This window comes from Triturus cristatus, chromosome 4_1 (assembly GCF_964204655.1).
Source record: "Triturus cristatus chromosome 4_1, aTriCri1.1, whole genome shotgun sequence".
Lineage (NCBI taxonomy): Eukaryota > Metazoa > Chordata > Amphibia > Caudata > Salamandridae > Triturus > Triturus cristatus.
The window spans coordinates 199,566,003-199,592,566 of NC_140585.1; the positions used below are offsets into that span (position 1 = coordinate 199,566,003).

The following is a 26,564-nucleotide window of genomic DNA, read 5'->3' on the forward strand; positions in this document are numbered from 1 at the left end:
ACTACCCGTGTGTGGAGAGTGGTCTCTTTATAATGATTAATCAAACAACTGATTTAATACTGCATAGCAGGAGAATTTAATTAAATATGGTCATTGCCATATTCGAGAGAGATGAATACCCATATAAAAATCAAAAATCTAAAGTTCCACCGTAAAGAAGGTAATAGTCATGATTAAAGGATATTAAAGAGCTCATCTCTACTTTATCTATTGCAAATTGTAAGTTTTTCAATAGATGTTAATCTAATCAAAGTAAAAACAATTGCTTAAAGTAACGAGGATTTCTCCTGTGTGAATCTCCCTGTAGGAGAAAGTTTGTCAACAATTAGGTAGGAGTCATCTCAATGACCCCTCTCTCTTTTTTTCTTTTTGCCTTCTACTAATTTCGTAGGATGTGTACTGAATATAATGTATTTTAAATTTAGGCGATAGACTCAACCAATACGCCTTGATAAGAACATACAAACACGAAAAACAAGCTACGTGTGTTTCTCTGAACCTGCAAAGTAAGCAATTGTTTTTACTTTGATTAGATTAACATCTATTGAAAAACTTACAATTTGCAATAGATAAAGTAGAGATGAGCTCTTTAATATCCTTTAATCATGACTATTACCTTCTTTACGGTGGAACTTTAGATTTTTGATTTTTATATGGGTATTCATCTCTCTCGAATATGGCAATGACCATATTTAATTAAATTCTCCTGCTATGCAGTATTAAATCAGTTGTTTGATTAATCATTATAAAGAGACCACTCTCCACACACGGGTAGTCTAGAATGAATTTTTAATCGTTATGTGTCAATTAATGCAATTGTTTGTATTGTGTCTATATAGGGGTCTTTTGTGCAATTATTAACTGTCCTGAAGATGGTCTAACGGACTTCTGCCACCAAGACCGAAACGTCGACACCATCATCTAATTCCTTATTATTAGATAACCACAGTTGATTTCTTTTCATGTATGAAATCAGTCTCTGTTAAAATCACCTGGAAATAGATGTTATCTGATGAAATGTGGATTTAAGCTAACCCATCTTTCATGCTGTATTGCTTGAAATTTATTGTTCCTTTTGTACCCCCCCCCTTTTTGACTTTGACTTATATAAAAAGACTTGTGTTTTATTCACAAAAACAAATCCCGTGTGTGTACCTTTTATCTGCAAATAGTTTTTTGACAACATTTATGTTACGTGTACAATTGGTTTAAAGTACACTTCTAAACCTAATTAGAAAGAAATTGAACTAAGTGATCACAAACAAAATCCCTTGTTGGCAACCTTACTTTACCAATTTATCTGCCTAAGCCCTCAAGGGTTTATTGGGCCTATCCTCTACGTATTATTGCTCCTAGAAGCAGTCCTCTCCCATAAAGTGGCACTCCTCCTGACATAGCAGTCTTCCCTCCAGCAAAGGCTCTCTCTGGCCCTGTGGACAGCAGAGGGGTACAGATGGGCTCAGGGGCCAGCACACAGGCCCTTGCGGCGGTACCTCCTGGCAGAGAGTCCCCTCTCAATCAAGTCCACATTCAGTCTGAGCACATGGAGGCACAGCTCCTCTACATATCCACCCCTCCTCCCACCTACCAGAAAGGGCTAGAACCTTCTAGAGGGCTCCTGGCAGTTCCCAACTGTCAGTGTGGGGGAGGTGTAGAATGCCCTGGGTGCCAGGCTTCCCTCCAAAAGCTGTGGGTGATGGGAAACAAACTAGACTGGCAACCCACCTCAGGCAGGCGGCACAAGCAGACAGAAATGGCGTCCATTTTTAAAGTAACATTGCTTTACAACAGTAGAAATAAATCTGCGCACGCCATTGCGCAGCAGGTATTATTTTCCTCTCACACCACACATGGGAAATACATTTCCTACCATGGGAGAGATGTCCCCTAAAGGGGGGGGGGGGGTTCCTAATATACCTATGTAAGGCAGGTAACACACACATTTGGCACTGCTAACCAGCGCTAAAGTGTCCAACGTCCTACAATCACTTATTCCACAACAGCAAAAAGGCTAAGGGGAAGGCGAAAAATTTTAGGACAATAAGGGCTAAGTCCAACAGGCAGGGACAAAATATACCATTTATCATTGTGTCGCCTGTGGCATCGCAATCTGCTATGCTATGGCAAAGAAAGAATCACTTGAAGGTACTAGGTTTATTCCAGTAGGGGCATGATTGCTTCCATGGCATTGGTCAGAGGTGTTGTGGTATCTGCCATTTGCCCGGCCACCTGGTCCGTTTTCGCGAAATTGGTTCTGTGTGATTACTTTGTTTAACGGAAACTTGCTTCGTCCTGGCTCCCAGTAGGTACAGCCCGGTAGTATCCACCAGAAGAGTAAGCTGCTTGCATTTGGAAATGCTCTTTGTGGTGCCTGTTATCCACCCTCTACCCTCTTCTGAGTAGCTGCCGACTCTTCTAAAGTTCCAAGTATTTGCGTGTTGGCTGTAGATATTTTGAAAACGTGTCTTGTCCATACACGTTGTCTAGTTATTTTCTGCAAGCCTTGTTTGGGTATGGGAAAAAGCAAATTGACACCAGTGTACCATGCAGCACAGAATATAGAGTGGTGTTGTATGTCCGGGACAGATAGAAAGGTGACTGAAGCTGCATGCAGCCACCTACTGAGGTCTCGGGATTTAAAGCTTGCCAAATGTGTTGTAAGAAGAGTGTCTTTATTGGAGCCACAGAACATGTCCATGTGGGGATGTATGACGTTACAACGCATACCATTACAACGCATGCCTTTACAACGCATTTTTTACAACGCCAATACATTTACAACGCATGTTGTTACAACAAATACTGTTACAACGCGAAATAGAGTAAATTTATGAGAAGTACTTTTACAACGAACACAATTATAACGCATACATTTACGCTTAAAAATATATATATTTTTTTTTGTTAAATAAAACTTGGCACGGGATGCAGGGAAATTAGGGGTTTTTGGGTGGGGAAGTGTTTTAAAAAGTAGAGTAAATCTGTACGTAAATGCATTGAACTATATATCATTGTACGAAATTAATACTCGAGTATTAAAATTAATACTAGAGTATTAAAATTAATACTCGCGTATTTTAAAAATGGTCACTTATTTTAAAATTTGCAATTTTTTTACAAAAACAAAGAATTAATTAAGATAATTAACTTTCAATATATAACTAATTCACTAAATAATTATTCGGATATCCAAACATTTTACATACACATAGCCGCCATTTTAAACATTGTAGTTCCAACAATTGTCCTACAACACTTTCCATTAAAATAATACCACAACACTACTTTCAAAATGGATACCAAAACGGAACTAAAAAGCAAAAACTACACAACGTAAGATGCTTTTTTAAATTATAAGTTTCCACACTAATTAATACAATTTTTAAAAATATAACCAACGCTGTGTTTCTAAAAATTAACAATGACAATGACTAAAACTTATAAATACGAGCCAGACACCATTTTAAATTCAGTTGATTATCAACTCCCAGAGAGAGCAGACGCCTGAAGCTGACCCTCTGACCTCTTCACCCAGAGAAAACCGGAATCCTTTTCAGAACCATTATTTGTCGACATACAAGTAAGTTTCTAAAACAAATAACATTACTATTTATTTTTTACATTTACCATGTTAAACATTGCATACGCTGCACCTAAGAAGTTTCAGTTTGCATTTTTGTTTGCCAAAAATCATATCAATCTATGACTATAGTATTTGAATCATATCTCAATAAACATATACAGTCAATATTTTCTACTGACAAATATCTATAGAAAATTGTTTATTTAATAAAATAATTAACGAATAAATAATGAGTTATTATTTGTCAAAAATCCTAAAATTATACTTTTTTTTCTAAAACAGAACTTTTCTCACATGTGATGAAAAAGATTAACTTATAAAAAAAATCGTTTTCCAAAATAAGCTACACTCATCATCGAGAATAATTAAGAGGTATTTTAATTAAAAAACTTGTACACCATTTTACATTCGCAAGTTACAAAAACTTATTTCAACACATATATAATTTTTGTTTCCACACAGAAGTTCAATAACGGTAAAAATAAATAATACCATCTTTGAAAATTGAAACGTCGAGTTATAAATAAGGTAAATAATTGGAACGTAAAAGAATAGCATTATTTTCTTTCTTCATTAATTCTAAAAACTTTGCGAAAGTGTAAGATAGTGTAGTACTTAAGCAAAATCAGGTCATTCCTTGAAAGTGCACCATTGGCGAAAATGTAGGATCGTATTGGGGAAAAAATTACTTTTTATAATCCAGAATGGTACAGCATTTCGAAACTGTGGAATAGTGTAGGGGTAACAATTAATAATCTAAATCAAAGTAGGTGCAGCAGTAGTGAAAGTGTTGGATAGTGTAGGGATAAAAATTAGTAAATCAACTCCATAAAGGTGTACCACTAGGAAAATAATTGGAAAGTATAGGAGTAATAATTACTTTTCTAACTCCACAATGGGTCATCTGTGGTTAAAGTGTGGGATGGTGTACAGATAACATTTACTATTCTAAATCCAGGAACCTGCAGCAGTAGGGAAAGTGTCTGATAGTGCAGGGGTAACAATTACTATTCTAACTCCAGGTATGTGCAGTAGTAGAGAATGTGTTGGATAATGTAGGAGTAAGACTTACTATTCAAACTCCTTCTACGTGCAAGAGTACGGAAACTGGAATAGTATAGGGGTGACAATTACTATTTTAACTCATGGTAGCTGCAGTTGCAGTGAAAGTGTAGTATAGCATGTAGATAGACAAAAATATTATGTCACTTATACACAGTATTTTTTACATTTTTCTATTTTCTAAAACGGTATTTAAATTTTTCATTAGCAAAAATGTTTATTTTTTTCAGATACTGACATAAATCAGATCAACATCTCAGAAAAACTCGAAACCAACAAGACCAGACAACTAAAAAATCAAGCTATAAAACTAGAAACCAGACCAGAAGCAAGGGCAAGAAAAAAGCACCAAAAGCAAAAGGTATTTAAAAACAACAATCCTTACTTATCAAGAAAATAATAAGCCTAACTTGTTTGAAAATATTCATGTAATATGCAACAATACAGAAAGTGTAGGATGGTGTAGGGGTAACAATTACTTTTCTAACTCCATGTAGGTGCAGTAGTAGGGAAAGTGTGGGACAGTGTAGAGGTAACAATTACTATTGTAACTCAAAGAAGGTGCAGCAGTAGGGAAAGTGTTGGATGGTGTAGGGGTAACAATTACTATTCTAACTCCAGGAAGGTGCAGCATTAGGGAAATTGTAGGATGGTGTAGGGGTAACAATTACTATTCTAACTCCAGGTAGGTGTAACAGTAGGGAAAGTGTTGGATAGTGTAGGGGTAACAATTAATATTGTAACTCCAGGAAGGTGCAGCATTAGGGAAAGTGTAGGATGGTGTAGGGGTAACCAATACTATTCTAACTCCAAGTAGGTGCAATAGTAATGAAAGTGTAGGATGGTATAGGGGTAACAATTACTATTCTAACTCCAGGAAGGTGCAGTAGTAGGAAAAGTGTGGGATAGTGTAGAGGTAACAATTACTATTGTAACTCCAGGAAGGTGCAGTAGTAGGGAAAGTGTTGGATAGTGTAGGGGTAACAATTACTATTCTAACTCCAGGAAGGTGCAGCAGTAGGGAAAGTGTGGTATGTTGTATGGGTAACAATTACTATTATAATTCATGATCGGTACAGTGGCAGTGAAAGTGTAGTCGAGTATATAGATAATCAAACATAAAATGTCACTTATACACAGTATTGTTTACATTTTTCTATTTTCTAAAACGGTATTAAAATTTTTCTTTTGCAAAAATGTTTATTCTTTTTCAGATACTGACATAAATCAGATCAACATCTCAGAAAAACTCGAAACCAACAAGACCAGACAACCAAAAAATCAAGCTTTAAAAGTAGAAACCAGACCAGAAGCAAGGCCAAGAAAAAAGCACCAAAAGCAAAAGGTATTTTAAATCAATAATCCTTACTTAAAAAGAAATTAATAAGCAAAACTTCTTGGAAAATATTCAGGAAATATGCAACAATACAGAAAGTGTAGGATGGTGTAGAGGTAACAATTACTATTCTAACTCAAAGAAGGTGCAGCAGTAGGGAAAATGTTGGATGGTGTAGGGGTAACAATTACAATTCTAACTCCAGGAAGGTGCAGCATTAGGGAAAGTGTAGGATGGTGTAGGGTTTAACAATTACTATTCTAACTCCAAGTAGGTGCAACAGTAGGGAAAGTGTGGGATGGTGTATTTGTAACAATTACTATTCTAACTCCAGGAAGGTGCAGCAGTAGGGAAAGTGTTGGATGGTGTAGGGGTAACAATTACTATTCTATCTCCAGGTAGGTGCAGTAGTAGGGAAAGTGTTGGTTAGTGTAGGGATAAAAGTGACTAATGTAAATACAGAAAGGTTCTGCAGTAGAGAAAGTGTAGAATGGTGTAGGGTTAACAATTACTATTCTAAGTCCAGATAGGTGTAGTAGTAAAGAAAATGTGGGTTAGTGTTAAAAATGACAATTACTAATGTTACTCCAGCAAGATAAATCAATAGCAAAATTTTTGAATAGTGTACGTGTATGAATTATTAATCTTGCTTTAAGCTAGTTGAACAGTAGAGAAAGTGGAGGATACTGTAAAGGCAGGACTTTCTATTGTAACACCAGGAAAGTGTGTTTGTAATTAAATAGTATAATACTGTTATTTCTTTGTTTTCATTTTTATCCACATAGTAATAAAAAATCATTTTTTCTTCACAGATAATGTCTACTCAAGAAACTGCATGCTACATTAAATCCAGAAAAGGAAACAAATTACTGAAACATGCTGGATACATATATTGTAAAGAAAGGGTAAGTTTTCCTAGAAATCATTGGAGGTGTGTGCAATACTACTCAACCCATTGCAGTGGCAGAGCGGTTACAAATGATAATATCTGTTGTGATCTGTACAAGATGACACTTGTAGCCATGTTGTAGGTTTCAAAGCCTTCTTTATTGGTTCCAGTTCCAGATCACTTCAGACAAGGTTCAGCCACGTACCAGCTTCATCATTAGCCTATCTAGGCCCTTGTTACAGCCTCTATGTCAGCCCATGTAACAGCCCCACCAGGAGCAGCCTGCCTAGCTGCTCAGCCCATCTCCAACTGTCATCACTCACCCACACAGGCACCCAGGCATTCCATTCATCACAGTCACACCAACATTCCGTTACCATCTCTCACTCTGGCTGAGCAGCTAGGAAGACCTAGGCTAATTACAATTAAGTAAAACTCAGGATATAACAATATCATTATTAAAACAACAGAACATAACCACTCTGCCTCTGCAATGGAGATTGATGTTAGAGAAACATTAATTCCTAATTTGAGACGAATTATTCAAAGACAAAAGCAGGCAAGTAACACACAAACCACAACACCTCATACCTTTTCTGACATAGTTATACCACATGAACTAACAATCTCTTTTGCTCATGAACACTTCCTTCTCCATGACAACGAAAACCCTCAAAAACGTATTCTTATTTTTAGCACACCACGTAACCTTGTTAAATTAGCAAATAGTGAAATTTGGATGATGGATGGGACGTTTAAAAGTACACCCCATCCTTTCACTCAAATTTACACTATACACGCAAAAATAAACCATAATGTGATCCCCTTAGTATATAGTTTGCTACCTGATAAGACTTCTGCAACTTACTCTGAACTTTTATCAGTTATTAAAAATTCTACATCCAAAAGTCCTAGGAAAATAATTGTCGATTTTGAATTGAGCATGATCAATGTGATCAGTAAAACGTACACGGATACCCAAATTCAGGGCTGTTTTTTCCATTTTTCCCAGGCATTCTGGCGTAAGTTACAAAAAACATCCCTGGTTGCAGAATACTCAAGAGATAGCAAACTTCAATTTGAATTAAAAAAATTAACAGCTCTTTGTTTTGTTCCTCCCGAAAGTGTAGACGAGTACTACACTGCCATTACAGAATCTGTGTAAATGAAGAGAAATTGGCACCCATCTTAAATTATTTTGAAGACACATGGATTGGGCACCTAAGCAGATCGGGTCGCAGGAGGAAGCCACGTTTCCATGTGGAGTGGTGGAACTGTTACACGAGCTGTTTAGAGGGAGAAGCTAAAACAAATAATGCCATTGAGGGATGGCATAACTCCTTCAACCATACAATTGGCAAACCACATCCTAATTTCTATTCTTTCTTGGAAACTTTGAAGAAGGAGCAAAGTTTTCAAGAAATGAGACTTTCACAAACATTAACTGGTAGTCTAAACCCACAAGTTTCTCAAAAAACAAAGGAAATGTCTGAAAGACTGTTGGGTGTTATACAACAGTTTTCGTTGTGTGTGGCTCTAGACTACCTTGAAAATGTTTCTAACATTCTAAACTTCTAAATAACTTTTCAACCTTACTTTCCTGCTTTGCATTAAATGTATTCCAACACTAATTACAATTGGCAATACAATTTTTGTAAAACATTTTTCCAAATTATTAGTCGGGTCAAGCTACCTTTTTTTTTTTTATTCTCCTTTTTTTTTTATTCTCCTTTTTTCTCAACAATAAATGCAATTTTTCAAAAAACCCAATACCAAAATTAAACCATACTCAAAATGCGAAAAAACCGGTTCACTTTTTTCTAAATGTGACAATCCATTCCAAACTTGCATTTAGTACCACCTTCCAATAATGTTTTGAAAATATACTAAACAAAGTAACTTTACCGTTTTACATACTTTTCTTTCCTTTTTTTTTTTCTCCGTACCAAAATCCAAAATTGTCTTTTTATTTAACCATTCGAATTTTTTTTACAAAATATCCAAAAACGTTCTATTAAACATGAATGTTCAAAAACTATTTAATGTTTACAACTAATAATTATAAACAAAACATTTCACTGTCACTTTCAGAGACCCGACATAGGCATACGCTAATAACATGATCGGCGACATGCTTTTTTTACATGTTTAACAAAAATTCAAACACCGCAACCTCTCCTTATCCTTTCTTTACAATATATGTATCCTTTTTTAATCTAAGATGTATAAATAAAGTTAAAATTGTTTCCTACCTGGACGTAGATCAGCTTCCAGCTGCTTCCTCCATCGATGCTCTTCAAAATGGCGGCTTACGTTTACGTTTACGTCCTTACGTCTTTGAAAGCTGCAAAGATGAATAACGGACTATTTTTTCTTATTATTTAGACAAATATTTAATATATAATATTTAATTAAATGTTACTTTTAAAATGTATGTAAAATATTCGTAAATGTCTAAAATCATAAATTATTATTTTTTTCAATAAATAATCGAAACCAGAAACAATGTCTTCTTTATTTGTATTAATTTTATTTATTTTACATATACTTATTTCTTATATCTTTTTACTTCTAAAATAACGTAATTTCATCCTTACCTCTACACTAATTTCATTTCCTTTCCAAAGTTCCCCTTTCTTTGTTTTTCACACCTTGCTTTCCAGTTCCGCGGGACATCCAGCTTGAGCTATTGAAATAAATGATGGACAATTTTACCCATACAAATCAATACAAAACCGTGGGAATTTTTTTTTTACTATTAGTTTTAATTAAATTTCCTCCTAATAAATTATTGTAAAAATAAATATATTTGTTTTACATTTTAAATAACATTTTATGATTATATTTTGAGGATTTTTTTTTTTTTATTCTTTTCAAAAATGCCAAGTATTTTAAAAATATCTTAACACTATATCTTTTTATTGTAAATGTAAAAATTAATCTTATTTAAATATTTCCACATGTAAAATATTAGAGTATAAATTTACATTTAACATTTTTTTTTTTCATACATCTATTTATTAAACAATATACATTTTACACAGTAATAATAATTAAATAAATTGTACACAGTATATTTTAAAGTATATATAGTAGATTATTACTAGAGTATTAATTTGCAAATTGATTGTTTTGTAGTAAACAATTTTATAAATAAATACATTATTCACAGTATATTTTTAAGTATATAAACTAGATTATTACTAGAGTATTAATTAGCTATTTTTTTGGATTTTTGATTAACCAAAATAATTTAATTATTAATACTAAAGTATTCTTTATCAATACTAGAGTAATTTTTTTTATAAATAAATTTAAAAAATTATTTAAAAACTTCACTTTATTTAAAAATTAAATTAATTTTACATTTCCCTAATATTTTTTAATTTATTTTATTTAATAATTAAATAAAAAATAATTTAAAACATAATACTTGCGTTGTAAAGGTATTTACGTTATAAAGGTACTTACGTTGTAAAAACAGGCGTTGTAAAAGCATGCGTTGTAAAAGAAAAAGCGTTGTAAAAAATGTGTTGTAAAGGTAGTGCGTTGTAAAAGTTGCGTTGTAAAGGTTGTTTACCCCATGTGGTGTCTGATCTGAATGTGGCCCTTTTTCCTAGTATTGTTCTTCTATGCACTTGAGGCTATAAGGGAGCGATAACCCAAATTTGTCTTGCCAAGGACACTCTTAAGCGGTCCCTCTCCCTTACTTCCAGTGAATCCCTGCACAGTAAGCAGGGGGGAGAAGTCCCCCCAAGGGATCATCCCATGAGAAGGTCAGAATTCAACATTAGAAGTACCCTTCTTCCTTGAATAAACGGTCCTGGGGCTGATCGGAGACTTGAAAACGATATTCCCCTACCTGATCCAGTCTGGCAACTCTCCACAGTTCGAGGCCTTTTGGCAGGTCACTTTTGTGTATTTTCAGTGTGGCCCCACAACGCTTTGGTCCTCTCTCAATGCTGTTCCTGATCCTGCACAATTGACCATTCAAGTATCTCCAAACCCAGCTCCACTCCTCAGTAGAATTCAACCTTCGAGCTGCTTCTGAGGAAGCCCTTACCTATTAAGGCACTCGCCCTCTTCCTTTTGTCACCTACCATGACATGATTACTGAAGTCTGCATAAATTATGATTATGGCAAAAGAAAAGATTTGATCTTGCCTTACCTAAGAACCTCTGTCACAACCCCTTCCCAGGGCCAAAGCATGTGCCTAAACAGTCTTTTGATCTCATTCCAGTGCCTTAAAGATGCCCAGTAATGGATATGGGTGCACGGAGGAAGACCGAGGCTGACAACCTCCTTATCACTTTCATATAGGTCTCTATCTAGACCAGCAAAATGCTAGTGGCCTAAATGCTTCTCCAGAGGGAGATATTGCTCATCATCTATCCTTCTTTCAGATGTAGTTTGTCTGTGTTAGGGAAATGAGCAGAGGCACTAAAATTACCTTTTATAGCCTTCTTTGGTGGCGCCAGAACCTAGAATAGTTCTTGAGGCCTATTTTGACTACTTCAGAGAAATCGTTCTTGTACCTGGACGTTCGCAGACAAATTGTACTGCTTAATTGAACCACGCATTCTGGCCCAAAGTTCTTGTTTTATACATTAATCAGTGGAGAATTTGGTGATCTGAGCTTCAAAATGAATCCAGACACATTTGCCACTCATTCAGATGATTAGTTCAAGTGGCTTAACACCATGAGCAGAAAACCTTTTATTGTTGATTATTTTAGGTCTGCGTACTACATATGCACCATGCCTTTTTGCACGGAATTTCCACACCTTTTGGGAGTTGCCCAAGATTAGTTTTTGACCACATGAACATTTTGGGGAATGATGGTCTGGATACTTCCAAGCAGAAACTTTAGTCTGGCCTGGAATCTGCAGATACAATGGCTCAGTCCTGGGAAATACTGAATCCCCTTTCGGGGAAGAGGTGTGGCGCCGCAGCCAGAGCGACTGACTCCGGAATCTGGGGATCACGGTTCTATCCCCGGCGCCGGTGGCAGATTAGCCCAACACCATGTGACTCTGGGCAATAGCTTGCTTAATCTTCCCGACGGCCCCCAGCGCCTGGAGACCCTTACGGGTGATTGTTCGCGCTTTACAATTGTGGCTAATTTTTTTTTTGCCAGCATACCTGGATGCTTCTGCTGGCTTTCCTGAAGTCATCCGATTAGCAGTAATCTGCATGCATTTCAACAGTGAGCAGCCTTTTAGGAAGACGTCTGACTCCTCCCTGAAACTTTTTCAAGAACAGCCACACCACAGTATGCTTGTGTAGCCTGCCCTTCCTAGGAAGTCCACTAACAATGCTGTTGTTGATACTGAATCTTTTCCAGTGGCAATCCTCACTGCAGTAACGTCTCAGTTGGTCCATTCCCCACAACAACTATTCTCGTCCTTAAGAGGCACAGGTTGACATTAAGGTTGGCAATAACTGCAGCAGAGTCTCCAATCTCCTGCTGGATCTACGGCTTCAAAACCGGTTTTACTCCTCCCCTTCCCATCAGCAAGTTCCGGTAAATGAGAGGGTCTCCAATGTTTATTATCAATTAATAGACCGTTCTGGCAAATTGCTTAGGGATTCAGCTTTTCTGTAAGCGTTATGCCTTCCTTCCTCTCTCCTCGTGCCGTGCGCCAAACTCCAATCTTGGAGGCAGAGGTTTTTGGCCCGTTGACAGAGGGGCCACAGGAGTGGTGCTGTGGGAGGAGAGGTACACAGGATTTTATTCCCTTTACTTTTTGGCCCCAGTAAGAATGAAAGACTAGATCCATTCTGAACCTAAGGCTCCTAAAACCTTCATTAGTTAGGATAAGAACAAAATGGCGACCATCAGCTAAGTGCTGCTTGCCCTCAGCCCTGTGGATTGGATGGTGTCCTTGGGTCTCAAGTATGCCTATTTCCATCTGCTGTTCTTTCCTGCTCATAGGTGCTATCACTGACTCACACTGGGGTTCCAGTGCTGTACCTCTTTGCAGTGCTCCCATTTGGTCTGATGACTACTTTGTGTGCCAAAGTGCAGGTTCCAAAAGCCTGTTGTGCCCTCCTACCCCTCCAACACACATTTCCTTGTTGTGCATGCTTACTTTTTAGGTCTCGCTGAGCCAGCGTATGCGCTGCTCTGCGAGAAATTTAGTGAGTGGCTTTTTGAAAGTGCTACCAGAGACTTTTGCTGAGGATGTCCGTCCTGTGTCCGTGTACATTTTTGTTCCTAAATGCCATTTTACCCACGATCCCTATGCTGATATTCGCTCCATTCTAAACTGAGCAGCTCTCAAACTCGCTTTAACGGTTGTTCCACATATTTTTATAGAGCAAGGACCTGAACTTTTTGGGTAGTTTCATTTTCAGATGCTCTTAACCCGTTCTCGTGAGATCGCAGCCGCACGATGAATGGAAGCGTTCTGTTCGGTATTTTACGTATTTAACGCTCAGCATCTTATGAGCAGTGTGCGATGTTTCCGGCTTCAAGTTTGGTATCGTGAGCTTCATGGCTCTGGCACTTACAGCTTTCCTTGTCAATGTGCTTTTATAAACCTGGCGTGAACGAACATGTTCGAAATTGAGTATTTACCTTGGCAGAAATGCTCTTACCGTCCAACCGTACTGCCGCTAGAAATGAGAGACATTGGCACGCTTGATAGACATATCCGTAGAGGTCACAGATGCGTGTTAATCACAGGACACAGACATTTTGCAATCTGTTACCAGGAGGGGGGGTTTCCACCTTTGGAAGTGAAGGTCTGCTTTCTTCACTACTTTCATTCATACAACGTGTCTTACATCACAACACAAAGTATATGTGAAGAGAATGCTGCCCTGGAAGGGTATCTTGGCGCTGAATACCAAGTTTTGATTACCTTACTCAAGGGTACTCATTTTATTGACCTCAGGAAGACGAAAGGCTGAGTGTACCCGCTGACTTTGAACCTCTCACCTTCAGGTCAAACATTCCATCTGCTCAATGCAAACTTAGTTTTTGGGTGAATTGGTATGTATGCACTTTTTAACTCCTTTTAAAAGACCTGGACTTCTTTATTAAATGCTATTTTACAAGTACTCATAATGTGCACCATCAATGTCAGGCAGCCACTGAGAATGCTGCAAAAATTCTTGCTAATAACTTTATGCAGGACCACTGGAATTATGCAAGAGGTGAGGTCCTGAGTGCGCAGCTGGGTTGACTAAATTGTGCGGTACGGAAAGGGCAATTATGTACCGTATTGCGGCACATTTTGTGATGGTGTCACTTCATAATTATGTCATGTTTTCACATGTTTACACTGTCTGGCTCAAAATGTTCTGTTTAATTATTACCAGCTTATTATCAAAATGCAGCAATATTCAAATTGAACATGACTAATCAACCTTTGCATAGGGCCTTCTGCTACTCGGCAACATGTGTCGCCGTGATTTTTGTAATTTTGGATCCATATGAACTAGAAACTTTTTTTTTTTTTTTAAATCAGCACATTATGCGACAGGTGATGGCTTATGTGACATGCTACAAATTCATAATGATGCGGAAAACGCTGTAGCCGCAGAATCCCATAATTCCGTTAAAGTAAATGTTTGTATATAACCTTTGTTTTGTACCATTGTAATTACTAATATCTTTCTTTTTATAGGCAAAGCACTCCTTCACCCTCCTCACGGATATCCTTTTTTAGTTGCTAAGTGTCAATTTATCCTCTATTCTAAATGATGTTTAACGCTCCATTCCAAACAGTACATCTATCAAACCTTCTTTAGCATTTACTCTACGCTGATTGGGAGAAGGACAGCAGGGTGACACCTCTCCTATTTCAGTGTTCCTGATCCTCTAGATTCCGTTAACTGACTCATTTCATTGCAATAAATAACAAGCATTGGCATAGTCAATAGTTCTCGCCTTTGGGACCTTATAAGTGTTTAGCCATGCAACAGTTGATGTTGTACCAAGGATATTGTGCTGCATAACTAAATACTTATAAGGTCCCAAAAGCGAGACCTATTGGCTATGCCAATGCTTGTTTAGTTTGCAGTCAAGACTGTGTTCTTGGTGTCAATCATTTTGGCCTGCAGGGTCGACAAATTATATGCCTTGTTGGACCTGCTCAATTTTCTTACTTCACCCCACCAAGGAAAAGGAGAGAATATGTAGACCAAACCCTACATCAGAAAAAGAGAGATTACATAGAACAACTTCCATGGAATGGCAACCCAGACTATATCAACTGCACAAAACCTTGTGGACAATCAGCTCTTTGTGGGCTTCACTGGACCCAAGAAAGGAAAGGCTGATATCACATATGCAATCTCATGTTTGTTCTCCCTGTGAATAAAGACTGGTTACAGGAAGACTCTCCAGCTGGCATTTGCATGCATTCAACAAGGGCAGTGACCACTCCTGCTGCTTTCATGCCACCACGGAGACTGGGTGTCAGTCCTGCAAGTGCCAAAGAAAGCATGCTGGACTATTTCCGTTGTTGCGTTCATTCGGCACACAAGGATCACATCTAGGTCCTTAGGCAAGGGTTTCTCAGAGATCCCATGCTTAGGTGGCCGCCCCAGTTGGTTTATCGTTTGGTTTATCGTTTATCTGCGCTCTGGCTTGTGCGTCATCTTTTTGATGATGTCATGGCGTGCCTCAGCTTTGGGGCCAGCTGGCTTGGAAACGCACTCAAGAGAATGCAGGATCTGGCAATACATGGGTTATCGGTATGACGAAGGCCTAAGAACATTTACAACTCATAAAGTTATGCTTAATTTTCCAGAACTTTCCCTGGAATGTCAACCTCCAGGATTCCTAGAATTCTTTCATTGTTATGCAATATGGGGAAATTTCCTGTTAACTTTGTTTCGTTTCCTGCACTATATGAAGGACCTCAGACAATTTTTCAATTGTCTTGCTATGCAGTCGAAGTCCTTTTTCCTGACTTTTGTTCCAGAGTTCCAGTTTGTGCTTAGAATGTTGAGGGCATCAGTCAGCTGCTTTTCCTGAGCTCTCTTCTAATCAGACCAGCATTCCCTGGAAATTCCTCTTGCCTGGTCTGGTTCTTCTTATTGTTGCGTTGGAGGTTATTTCTCACTCACTCTGTGTTTTTTTGCTTTTAATCATGGATTTCTTCTCTTTGAGACCTAGTTCCCTAACATTCCATATACATGCGGAGCAATCCAGTTACTGGAGAGCATCTCCATTACCTTAGATGGGCCAGGTCTCAGTTAAAGAAGTCCCCACAGTGTCAATCCACTGACACCAATTCCTCTCCAGAGCCTCTGTGGGCCACGGAAAAGTATTAGCCACTGATGTCACAGCACTAAGGGCTGTATTACAAATGTGCCTTGGGGTTGCAAGGGCATGTGCACTCACTTTGTGTGCTCCACAGGATACCTTGGTGTTACAGAAGGAACCACAGACGCATGTGGTCCCTTCTGTACTACTGATGGAGCTGGCGCTACATGCGTACCAGCACTAACTAGAGAGGGCATTACTTCATTTGCATGGAGGTGTGGTCTCATTCAAATGAGGGAATCACTTTGGCTGTGCACTGGGCCGTATTATGGACATTGCTGCAAAGACAAAGAAGCCATCAGGAGGAAGCACCAAGTGTGCCACTTACAGGTTGAGCAGTCTGTGCTCAGCGTAGCCCTCTGGAGGGGACAAAGGGGGTCCCATTGAATCCTCCGATATCCCCCTGCAAACGTGTGCAGTCACTCTTTGTAACCGCCTCCAGGGGATCTCTGTCCTCACTCGAGGTACAGGCGAGTGCCTGAAACACGGAGCGGCTGATTAAAGTAGCAGCCCAGTATTTCATTGAATACGTTGCCCCCAAGGCAGACGTGAGTTCGGGGCTGCCCTTAGGGAAGCGCATTCATTGTTATCAGACGCACTGTTAATGTTTGTGGCCGGCGCACCTATGTAAAGGTGCGCCATAGCGCAAACATTAACAGGGGGCCCGGTACATATTACAGGTCCACGTGGTCCATATATAGGCCAAAGTTGCTACATCCTAGACTGACATTCATGTTACACAGCAACACCTGGCAGTGCTGGGGCGCTACTGCTGAGGGAAAAATATTTTTAAGTCCGGTCTGAAGCCATGGGATAATCACAAGGTGAGAAATCTGGGGAAGATTGAGTGTTCACCAGAAATACTGTTACTGAAGGTAAGTCGTTTTTTCTGTCTCTCCTAACTGGCTGTCTCATCTTCCTTTCTGCCCCTGCTTGCATCCCTGCTTTATTACCAAGCATATGCCTTTGGCTAAGCCCACCAGAGCTTCCCTGCTAGCCCACCTTTCCCTGGCTAATTGTGCCAATAAATCAATATTGTAGAGGTTTGTTGCTTTTGGTTAGGTCAGATCTTTGCACACTTTCTCTAGAACAATATCCCAGAAAATGAGGGTGATGTAACTGACTGGCAATGCCCTCTTCCCTCTTATGCCTCTCTAGTTCTTTGGAGAAGGACTGCCTGAAAAAGGCGATAGAAGAGGTGACCTGTTGGGTTACATCTGCAGCTGAAGGAGATGCCATGATTCTGCGTGATCTGAACGGTGAGCAGCCTTCTCCAGCTTGATTCCTTCTTTTACTCTCACTCTGCTCATCTGTTTTTCTGCCCTGCCGCCCCTCTTCTGTACTCTCTCCTTCCTTAGATCTCTCTCCACCATGTTTTTGTGTTCTGTCTTTTCACTTACCTCTGCATTTGTATTCTGTCCAGGTTTCGAAGTGTTTAATGTCCAGTTGGTGCTAAGGCAGGCTTTGCCAGATGTCTGGACTGTGCCCACGGGAAATGAGGTATTTTATAGATGCAGCCGCCTGACCGTGAAAGACGAAAGATGAGTTTTAAAGTAGAAGGATAAGTAGGAGCCCAAAAGGGAAGTAGAGATAGAGTTGTGAGCTAACAAATGGGGGGAATACCGGAATAGAAAACAAAAGATTGCAGAGGTTTGATCAGAAGTGATAAGATGGAAATACTAAAATAGTAAACTTAATTGACAAAATGTACTGCTGTCTCTTTTTTCTTTTCCTTATTGTAATGTGCTCTAATGCTCTTGGATGCCCTTCAGGTATTTGTACAGAAGGTCTTACCCCGTCAGCGTTGGCAAATGGAGCATCAGGATTTAGACCCATGTCGCAAGGAGCGGATACTTCTGTCTGTTCTTGGATTCACCATCATTTTCCGATTCATTGTAGCAGCAAAAAAGGTATTAACATGGTTATCATCTAGTGAAGATAAAATGATTTTAGTTTGTTTAGTAAAAACGTTTCTCAATCATGTAAACATTATCCTAAGGAACCATCTTTGTATGTTGAGATTTTGAAAGTCCTGCCTTTCTTTTCTTATTCCAAGGACATCAGGGCACGGTTTTCTCTTTACCTTCCTCATCCCCTGCTGATGGGTGTTAGATGCATCTTACTCCTGCATTCGCATGGGTACCATTCGTGTTCTGGGAGAACAATTGATATCCTGAGATTCTACTGTTGAACTGCCCAATTTTTGTGTTAAACATCAAAATGGAAAACTGCTTTTTGAGGTAGAAGAGTTTGCTTAATGACAGAGTAATGAGAAGACTAACAAAACACCAAAATCAAACTAACTAGAAGGACTTAAAGTTTAACATATTAGAACCAAATAACTATCCCTTCTGGACGACATGTTTGTTTTGTATTTCTAACTTTAAGAAAAAAATATTTTTCAACTTCAAGTTTGGGTCTTTTTTGGGGCTGTGGAAGCTTGGTATAATAATCGAGGTTGCCATGTGGCTGGTTGTGCTCTGACTTCAAAGTGTCAGCTTTGTGGCCCACAAAGTAGGGTGCATGGTATTTAAAGGTGGGTCATATAGAAAATGACATCCTTAAGGTGACAAGGTCTTAAAAGCTTTTTTCATCGTGGCAGGTCTAGCCGTCCTATGTAAAAAACGAGAGTACAGATTTAAATACTAATACTGTATCTCGGCAATTGGACCAAATAGAAAAATAATTAAACCACTATCTTTAGAAAACATTTCAGAAAGTCATATATTTAATTTCTTATTAAGGAACAATTACTTTTAGAAAGATAGATACTCTTTTTCTGACTCAATTGTAAGAATGCAATTAGCATAAGCCTCTTCCAGCCTGTGCTCAAGCCCGGAAAGAGGTGTGAAAGGGGTGTCTAATGATTCCCAGAGCATAAGGTAGGCTGACCAGAACAGGCAGAGATGACTCCTCTGAACTGCACAGAATATTCCATGTGGAGACTCTGGGCACCCAATTTGACACTACACTGTGAAATCCTGCTTAACAGGTCTGTTGAGCATTATCCAAGTCTTGGGGCGTACTTCAAATTGTGTAATCCCTTGTCTGGTTGCTGAAGGACCCTATGCCCTACCAGACTTACGTCTTTGTGTTTGTTGCGTTGACACTGCCTTCTTCGACCTGGATTTTAGTGTTCGATGTGGGAGGACACTGGTGATTTCCCTTTGGCACTCGCATACACACCCCAAGCTCTCAGAGCCCAACTTTCTCAGAATCGGTATTAGCAGGGGTTGATGTATTCAAGACAGGCATACAGTGAAGCAGGCCATATGACTGTACTATAACCAATGCAGGCATTCGTGTATGAATAGGGGAGGTGACACGAGCAGAAAGAAAAGATATGAAAAGGAGTACGTTTATAGAGATACTCTTAGGACGACATGTGGCATACATGGAATTTGGCAACATCAAGCAACCAGAATAAGGAAGAGCATGCAGCATGTGCATACTTCAAACTCAACCCAACCCAACTCAAAGCAATAAATCCGACCCTCAGTTGAAATGGAACAAAAAGTGTTGTGAATCAATCCTGACTTATTACTGATAACGCATCCCATGCAAAGCAGCAGCAAGAAACTAGGAGCTGGTGCACAATTAAATATAGAGTATAAAAGTGCCAAACCACTTTAGCTTTTTAATAAGTAATCAAGGTATTGGACAAGAGTGTAAGCAAATGCAAATCAGGAACAGGGCAGCCATGAAGAAATAAAAATGATGTGAGCAGATATCCGAACATACAAATATCACAACCTTAATTATCCGAAGCATCATCAGAACATTTTGTTTTGTATATCTAATACACATTTCATATCATGAAACACTCACATGCACTAGAGCACAAACAATCCTTGGCATTATATATGAAAATTGGGTATATGCAAAAAGCGCTAAGATAATGAATGAGTCATTTTCCTTTTGAAATCTCTGAATCAGAATGAACATGCCACGGTGTCTATTCCAAGGCTGCACTGATAGGAATAAGAAATGCATTACCTGCAAATTTTGAACCCGTAGCCGTGCCAGGCTTCCTTGAGCTGTTTCTGGGGTTTCCAGGTTTTTTAGGGGCAGGGACCTTGAAGGCTGAAGCAGCTGTTGACTGCCTACTCCTGTCCACAGAGTCATCATCATTAAAGCTTTTATCTGACAAGGGAAAAGGATGAAGAATAACACCCCCATTAATAATAATATCCAAATTTGTAAAGCGCAAAAACTCACCCGTAAGGGTCTCTAGGCGCTGGGACTGTCGGGAAGATTAAGCAAGCTATGCCCAGAGTCACCTGGTGCTGGGCTGACCTGCCGCCGGTGCCAGGGATCGAACCGTGAACCCCAGATTCCGGAGTCAGTCGCCCTGGCCGCGGCGCCACACCGCTTCCTTTGCATGGCTCGAAACAAGCAGAACTGCTTTTATCAACACCGCGGGCAGGCAGGAGTTTATAGAAGAGCAAGTGAATCAGTAGTAATTATTGGGTCCTTTGTCTTTGGCCGAGCAATGGGCAGAAATGAAAACACATTGTCGGATCAAATGGACGTGTTATTGAAATACCGATTCGCGTTAATAAGCGCGGTTTAAAATGAGCCGAGGACATGCTGCCACCACTAAACGCAAGCAAAAATGTTTAAACAAAATAGGAAAGAAGAACGACAACTGAAGCTAACCTAATTTTCAGCTCCAGTGTGCCCCCATGCAATGGGGTAATCTCGGGCTGGGTCTCGAGCATGAAATTCTCTGATGCACATCCTCAAACACTCCCTACACTCTCTTTTCAATCTAGGTTCTGCAACTTACAATCACAGATCCGCTTGCAGATGAGCCGCTTCATTCCTCCAGCGTTCTTGTCCTTCCTGGCTCTGGGACGCTCCCGGTAGCTCACATGGCCGCTCACACAGCAGATAGACCACTCTGAGACATCGGCTTAGACAGCCTCAGCCGACCACAGATCCAGCACTGAGCTTGGAGCCAATATCTTCCTTTCTCTTCCCTGTACTAGGTGTCCGGGCAGCCAGTCAGCTGCAAGGTGACATCATCCCCGGGCATCCAGTGCCAGGTGAAAGGTGAAGATTCTCCCATTAATATAAATCCATGGCCTCTGCTAGTGCCAACCCCAGTCTGTAACCACAATTCTTTGCACAGTAGGTATGTTGTACTGACAATGCCCCCTTCTAGCGTCATTACCACCTAACCATTTGAACGAGAAATGTTATGGCACAGTGAGCTGTACTCAACTTCTCGCATAATAACAATATAAAACAAGTCCGTACATTTTCTCAAGAAAAAAACATTCTGCTATTTTGAGGGACTGGGTCTGAACCATCCCGTGGTTTGCAGCGCAAACATTAGGGACGAGGATCGGGGGACAGAGGAGTTGAAAAGGAAAACAAGCATTTGCAATGCAATAGGACTCGCATTTCTGAGAGACCTATTGCATATTGTATCACGGACAATGAGAGGGAGGGTGGGGGGAGGACACGGACAATGTGAGTACGGGCCGGAGAGAAGGGAGCACAAAGGAGTGCTCACAGTCCACGTACCATTTAACACTCAAAGTAAAGGGCCAGTAGCCATGGGAGGTGACAAATGACGACATGACCATCATAAGGAGGGATAACAAGCCTCAAAATGAATCAGAAGACCGCATTTACGAAGGACAAAGACACAAGCAATGAAAAAGATGAGCGGAGAGTGGGCGGAGCTTCCACTCCATACTGAATACTGCATGCCTCGCAAAGCGAGCAGCGCATGCGCGCCGCCACTATAGGCTCGACCTAAAAAGGAACAACAGTTCAAAAACAGTATCCGATAAGAGGAGTATACTCTCTATACTTGCTTACCCCCAAAAAAGATGGGTCACTACGCCCATTCTCAACCTCAGACCACTGAATCATTACATCATATCAGAACACTCTTCAGGAAATAATTCCTTCACTAAAAAAAGGATATATTCTGCCTGCCTTAGACTTATAGGAAGCATACTTCCATATACCTTACCATCCTGCACACAGAAAATATCTTATCAATTCAGAAGTTCTTCCCTTTGGATTTTTTTTTTTTAAGAGTTTTATACAGCCAAACTAAAACCGAGACATCAGGGTATTGGAGAGCTTTACATGAGCACCAGCTCCGTTACAGAAGGACACATTCATTTTTGTTAGGCACAGAGAGATTAAGTGATTTACCCAGAACCACAAGATGTCGAGCGTCGTTGCCGAGACTCTAACCTGGTTCCCCCAGCTTCGAGGTCGGCCGCTCTAGCCGTAAGGCTACATCCACTGCACCACGGGTATTCACAAAATATCTAATGGTAGTAGTAGCACATCTCTGCAGACATAACATATTTCCATATTTAAATGTCTGGTTAATAAAAGCAAACAGCCTAAATTGTTCTATTCCATATAGGTACTCTCTTTCACCTATATCTTCCCTACATTATATACATAATGGTTCATAGGGACTGACCTTTTACCTAGATACAACACTGCATTCAGAACGCAGGTTCGAATCTCATACATTATGCATGAGGCTTCTTGGAAGCACAGCAGGACTAACAGTAAGATGTACATCTCCTGTATAATATCTCTGTATAACGTTCAGGCCCAACGTCATTCTTTAGGCCAACACAGTAACACAGCAAGGTAGGACCCCCGGGGAGGCCTATGGGTATATATACATTGTGTCTTGCTTAAAAAGACAGAAGACCGAGACTTCCCGGCTGACACACTGACCAGAGACGCTGAGGTTCCTGCAAGCAGACGCTCCAGCTAGCAGTGGTCTAACATCCCTCGCGGGGTGTCCAACTCGAGACCAGGTAGGGATCCCACATTCTCAGGTAATGGGGTGGACTAAATCCTAGAGGGATTCTTGGCATAACACCTACATAGATGCTAGGTACATTTAGGTACATCTAGTTGGGGAGACATCGTAGGAGTACGCACTTTTTATCATGTGTTTTATATACTTGTATGTATTCATGATTAATGCAAAATGGTAGAGCTGTACCATCCATTTACTTTTAGTGCTACTAATCGTATATCTCTGCTACTGTCTAATGATAGTTGCAGCTCATCTCTTCTGCACTAGGATAACAACTGTTCAATAAATCCTTATTGACAAACCCCCAGTATGTTTATTCTGTGTATCTCTGAGCACAAGTGACTGAGCGAAAAGTAGTATATTGTTTCCACGATTCTGAGGGATCAGGGTTTATGTTCTGATGTTGCCAATAACTATTCTCTCACCGCTAAGAGGAGATTCTAGTGGCACTGTGAGCTAGCTGATAGAGACAGTCTAACGTATCCGGTGGGGGTGCACAGAATCAGTCTGGCCCCAGTCCCACAGTTTGCTATCCAAACCCACAGATCCTGTATAGTTTATATAGGACTACACGACATGGCGCCGCCAACGTTGGTTGGGTACTTATTTAACAGTAGAATCTTAGTTCAGTTGTACTATTCAGAGACCCCTACTCACAAACCACCAGAGACGTCTGGAGTGGGTGGGCACAAACTCTGCCACAGCTGAGTAGGCGAAACATCCTATTTATTGGCTGTTGGTTAATCCAGCTTGAAGGGCACAGTGTTCCTAAAAATTGTGCAAAAACACCATATCTTTGTTGCCTTGAAAAGTTATTTAGTGTTCTAAAAACAATGACTAACCAGGAATAAGACCCAATGCAACAAGCACTGCCCCTCTCTGAGGAGGAAGATGCAGATGCAATACCTATTGCACCAAATTTTAGGAATACAGTCACCCTGTAAACACTAAAGGCGGATTCATATAATTTGTAACAGCTGCATGAGAGACCGTGTTATCTTGTTATAAGGTCACAGCAACAAGGCACTCCCAACAGTAATAGCTTGCCTACATAGCCAGCTTTGAATGCAAGCATTTTTCACGAGTTGTCCATTTTCATTGATTTTGAATCACGCTCTTAAAGCAACAAATGAAACCAGTCCGTTCCAATTTTTTCCATTTCAATTGGGCTCCTAAATCTATTACCATACAACATTAAAAAGCTACAGAAACACAAAGGTAAATCTGTAAACTGAAGAATTACTAGCCACCATGAACAATGTGTTCAGTTTCCAACACTTCATCGCTTATTTCTTCTTTTCAGAAAAACATGAACAATCTGTGTGTCACTTCACAGCATCTACTGGTTAAACTGGAGGCACATGAATGATCCTTCATTCCATGAACTATAGTCAGATGAATTTCAACCCAAATGTTTGCTACCCTTCATGCCCTTAAGGTAAAATTCATGACAATTATGCTAGATCAAAGACATTGGAGTTTGCTGATCACTTAGTTCAAAAGTCTTTTTCCTTTATGCTTGCAGAATTCACCAAACCTTTGTCCTGAAGAGAACCCACAAAGGCATATAGGGTTTGAAACGCGTAGACCATGATCAATGAGGGACTCCCGATAGAAAGAAATACCTGCCAAAATTATTCAAAAAAGGCCCTATAAAGGGTCCAGGTATTAATAACCACACACCGTAGCAAACCAGGACAAAATTCAAAAAATAATCCAATGATGTTGTTTAATCACAATAATAGATCGAATTTATTTTTCTATATTATCAGCATCATTTAGTTATATCTATTATAAAACAACATTTCAAGATTCACATTAATATAATGACTCAGTCCCACACACCTCATTCAGAAACCACAATCATACTATCACACAATCCACAATGACCTCATCCTATATACAACACACAAGTTTGGTTCATATAGATAAAGGAACATCAGGATCAAAGAGCTGCCATATAATGGTTGAATAACAAGTTGACAGTTAACATCCACAGAATATGGGTAGTGAAGTTTCGACTACCCAGCAGCCTAAAAAACGCCAACACGCGTTTCGGTGTCAAGCCCCAGCCGGGGCTACACCTTCATCAGGGTGAGGATGGACAGGTGGTGTGGGACAAACACACCTATAATCAAAAAGAGGTATATACAATTTCAGAATATATAATGATATATAGAAACAACAATACAATACTCCCCCAAAAAATTATAGCATTTTTTATTATAATTGTTTTTATATATATATATATTGTCACTTCATATCTGCCACGGTAGGGGTACTCAATTATATGATAGACATAACAACTTAAAATTGGAATAAAACTGCGCGACCAAGATAAGATAAGAAAATAAGGAGAAGATGAAAAAAATATTGAAATAAACTCAGAACATAAATGTGCATGAACGATAGATGATGCATAGTCCTCAAAGCCATATGATTGTCAGAGAAACCTAAATCACCAAAAAGATAAGTGAAATAAGGAAAAAACACCCAATTAGAGTATTAGAAACATAGGGGAAATACATGTTGCGCCTTATAACCCATCAATAAGTGATATACCAAAAGGCATTCTTTTAAATGGTGGCAATGGGTACCTAAAGGTCGGGTTCTTTTAAAGGAGATCGGGAAACAGCTTTTCCACAGCCTATTTAATGGGCTCCAGGAAAGGTAGATAACCTATGATATGTATCTGAGATGAAAATCAAAGAATAAGGTTATTGAGAAAAAAGAATAGTCACAAGTTAAGGACTTAGTTATATATGGGATTCACACATATAAACAAGGCGTAGAACCACCTCCCTATCAGAGCCAAATATGGTCCTGACCCAGAATAGGGGATAGTAGGGGTCCAGGATGCGGAGGAAAAAGTAAGGACTATCACGTCGAGCAATAGCGGTCGATGATGGGAGCTTGATGCCAATCTTCCAAAATGGGCAAAATGGATACCTAGATGATTCCAAGGAAAATGCAAGGTCATCAGTAAATAAGCGTAGACTGAATTAACAAGATGATGAGAGCAGGGACAATCAATTAATTAAGCACCTCCTTGTAATCAACAAGTATATGGCCGTCTAGAATTCAATTGTTTAAAAGGAACCATTGCAAACCCATATTAGTTACATCTAGACCCTCTTAACCCCTTCCCTGCTCATGACGGAACCACTCCGTCATGAGCCACGGTCGCGCTGTGCTCATGACGGAGTGGTTCCGTCATGCCGCGGCCGTTGGCTGCCGCTCCGCCCACGCGGGGCGTTTTCCCCGCCTGTGCGGGCGTCCAACGTCAGTGGGCGGCGCCGTGACGGAACCACTCCGTCATGAGCACAGCTCGCCCGTGACTCATGACGGCGTGGTTCCGTCATGAGCATGGCGGCGCCGCGCTCACCGCATAACCCCCCAGCACCGCGGCGGAATTCGCGCTGCGGCGAAGGGGATTAGTGTCCAATTTCCAAGAGCGTTTTTTTGTGAATGTATTGCTCTGGATTAACATGCTTTGGATTGGTGAAGACTGAATTGTAGCTCTGTTTATGGATTTTTTTAGTTAAACTATTGTTAGTTTTAGTAACTTTTCTACAATTTGCACTTGGTTTTCCACAAATTAT

The 26,564-nt window shown here is 39.7% G+C and overlaps 1 protein-coding gene across 8 annotated transcripts in view; it reads left to right on the forward strand.

Moving 5' to 3' along the window:
• Window positions 1-26,564, forward strand: part of PNLDC1 (PARN like ribonuclease domain containing exonuclease 1) — a 374,781-nt gene that overhangs the window by 167,313 nt on the left and 180,904 nt on the right. For all 8 annotated transcript variants that reach the window (XR_014980732.1, XM_085650474.1, XM_085650477.1 and 5 more), the window contains 3 exons: window positions 17,310-17,410; window positions 17,575-17,651; window positions 17,924-18,061. Coding sequence is in view for 7 of the 8 variants with exons in the window: in XM_085650474.1 (XP_085506600.1) it covers window positions 17,310-17,410; window positions 17,575-17,651; window positions 17,924-18,061 (316 nt within the window). In the remaining variant the exon portion in view is untranslated. The remainder of the gene's footprint in view (window positions 1-17,309; window positions 17,411-17,574; window positions 17,652-17,923; window positions 18,062-26,564) is intronic.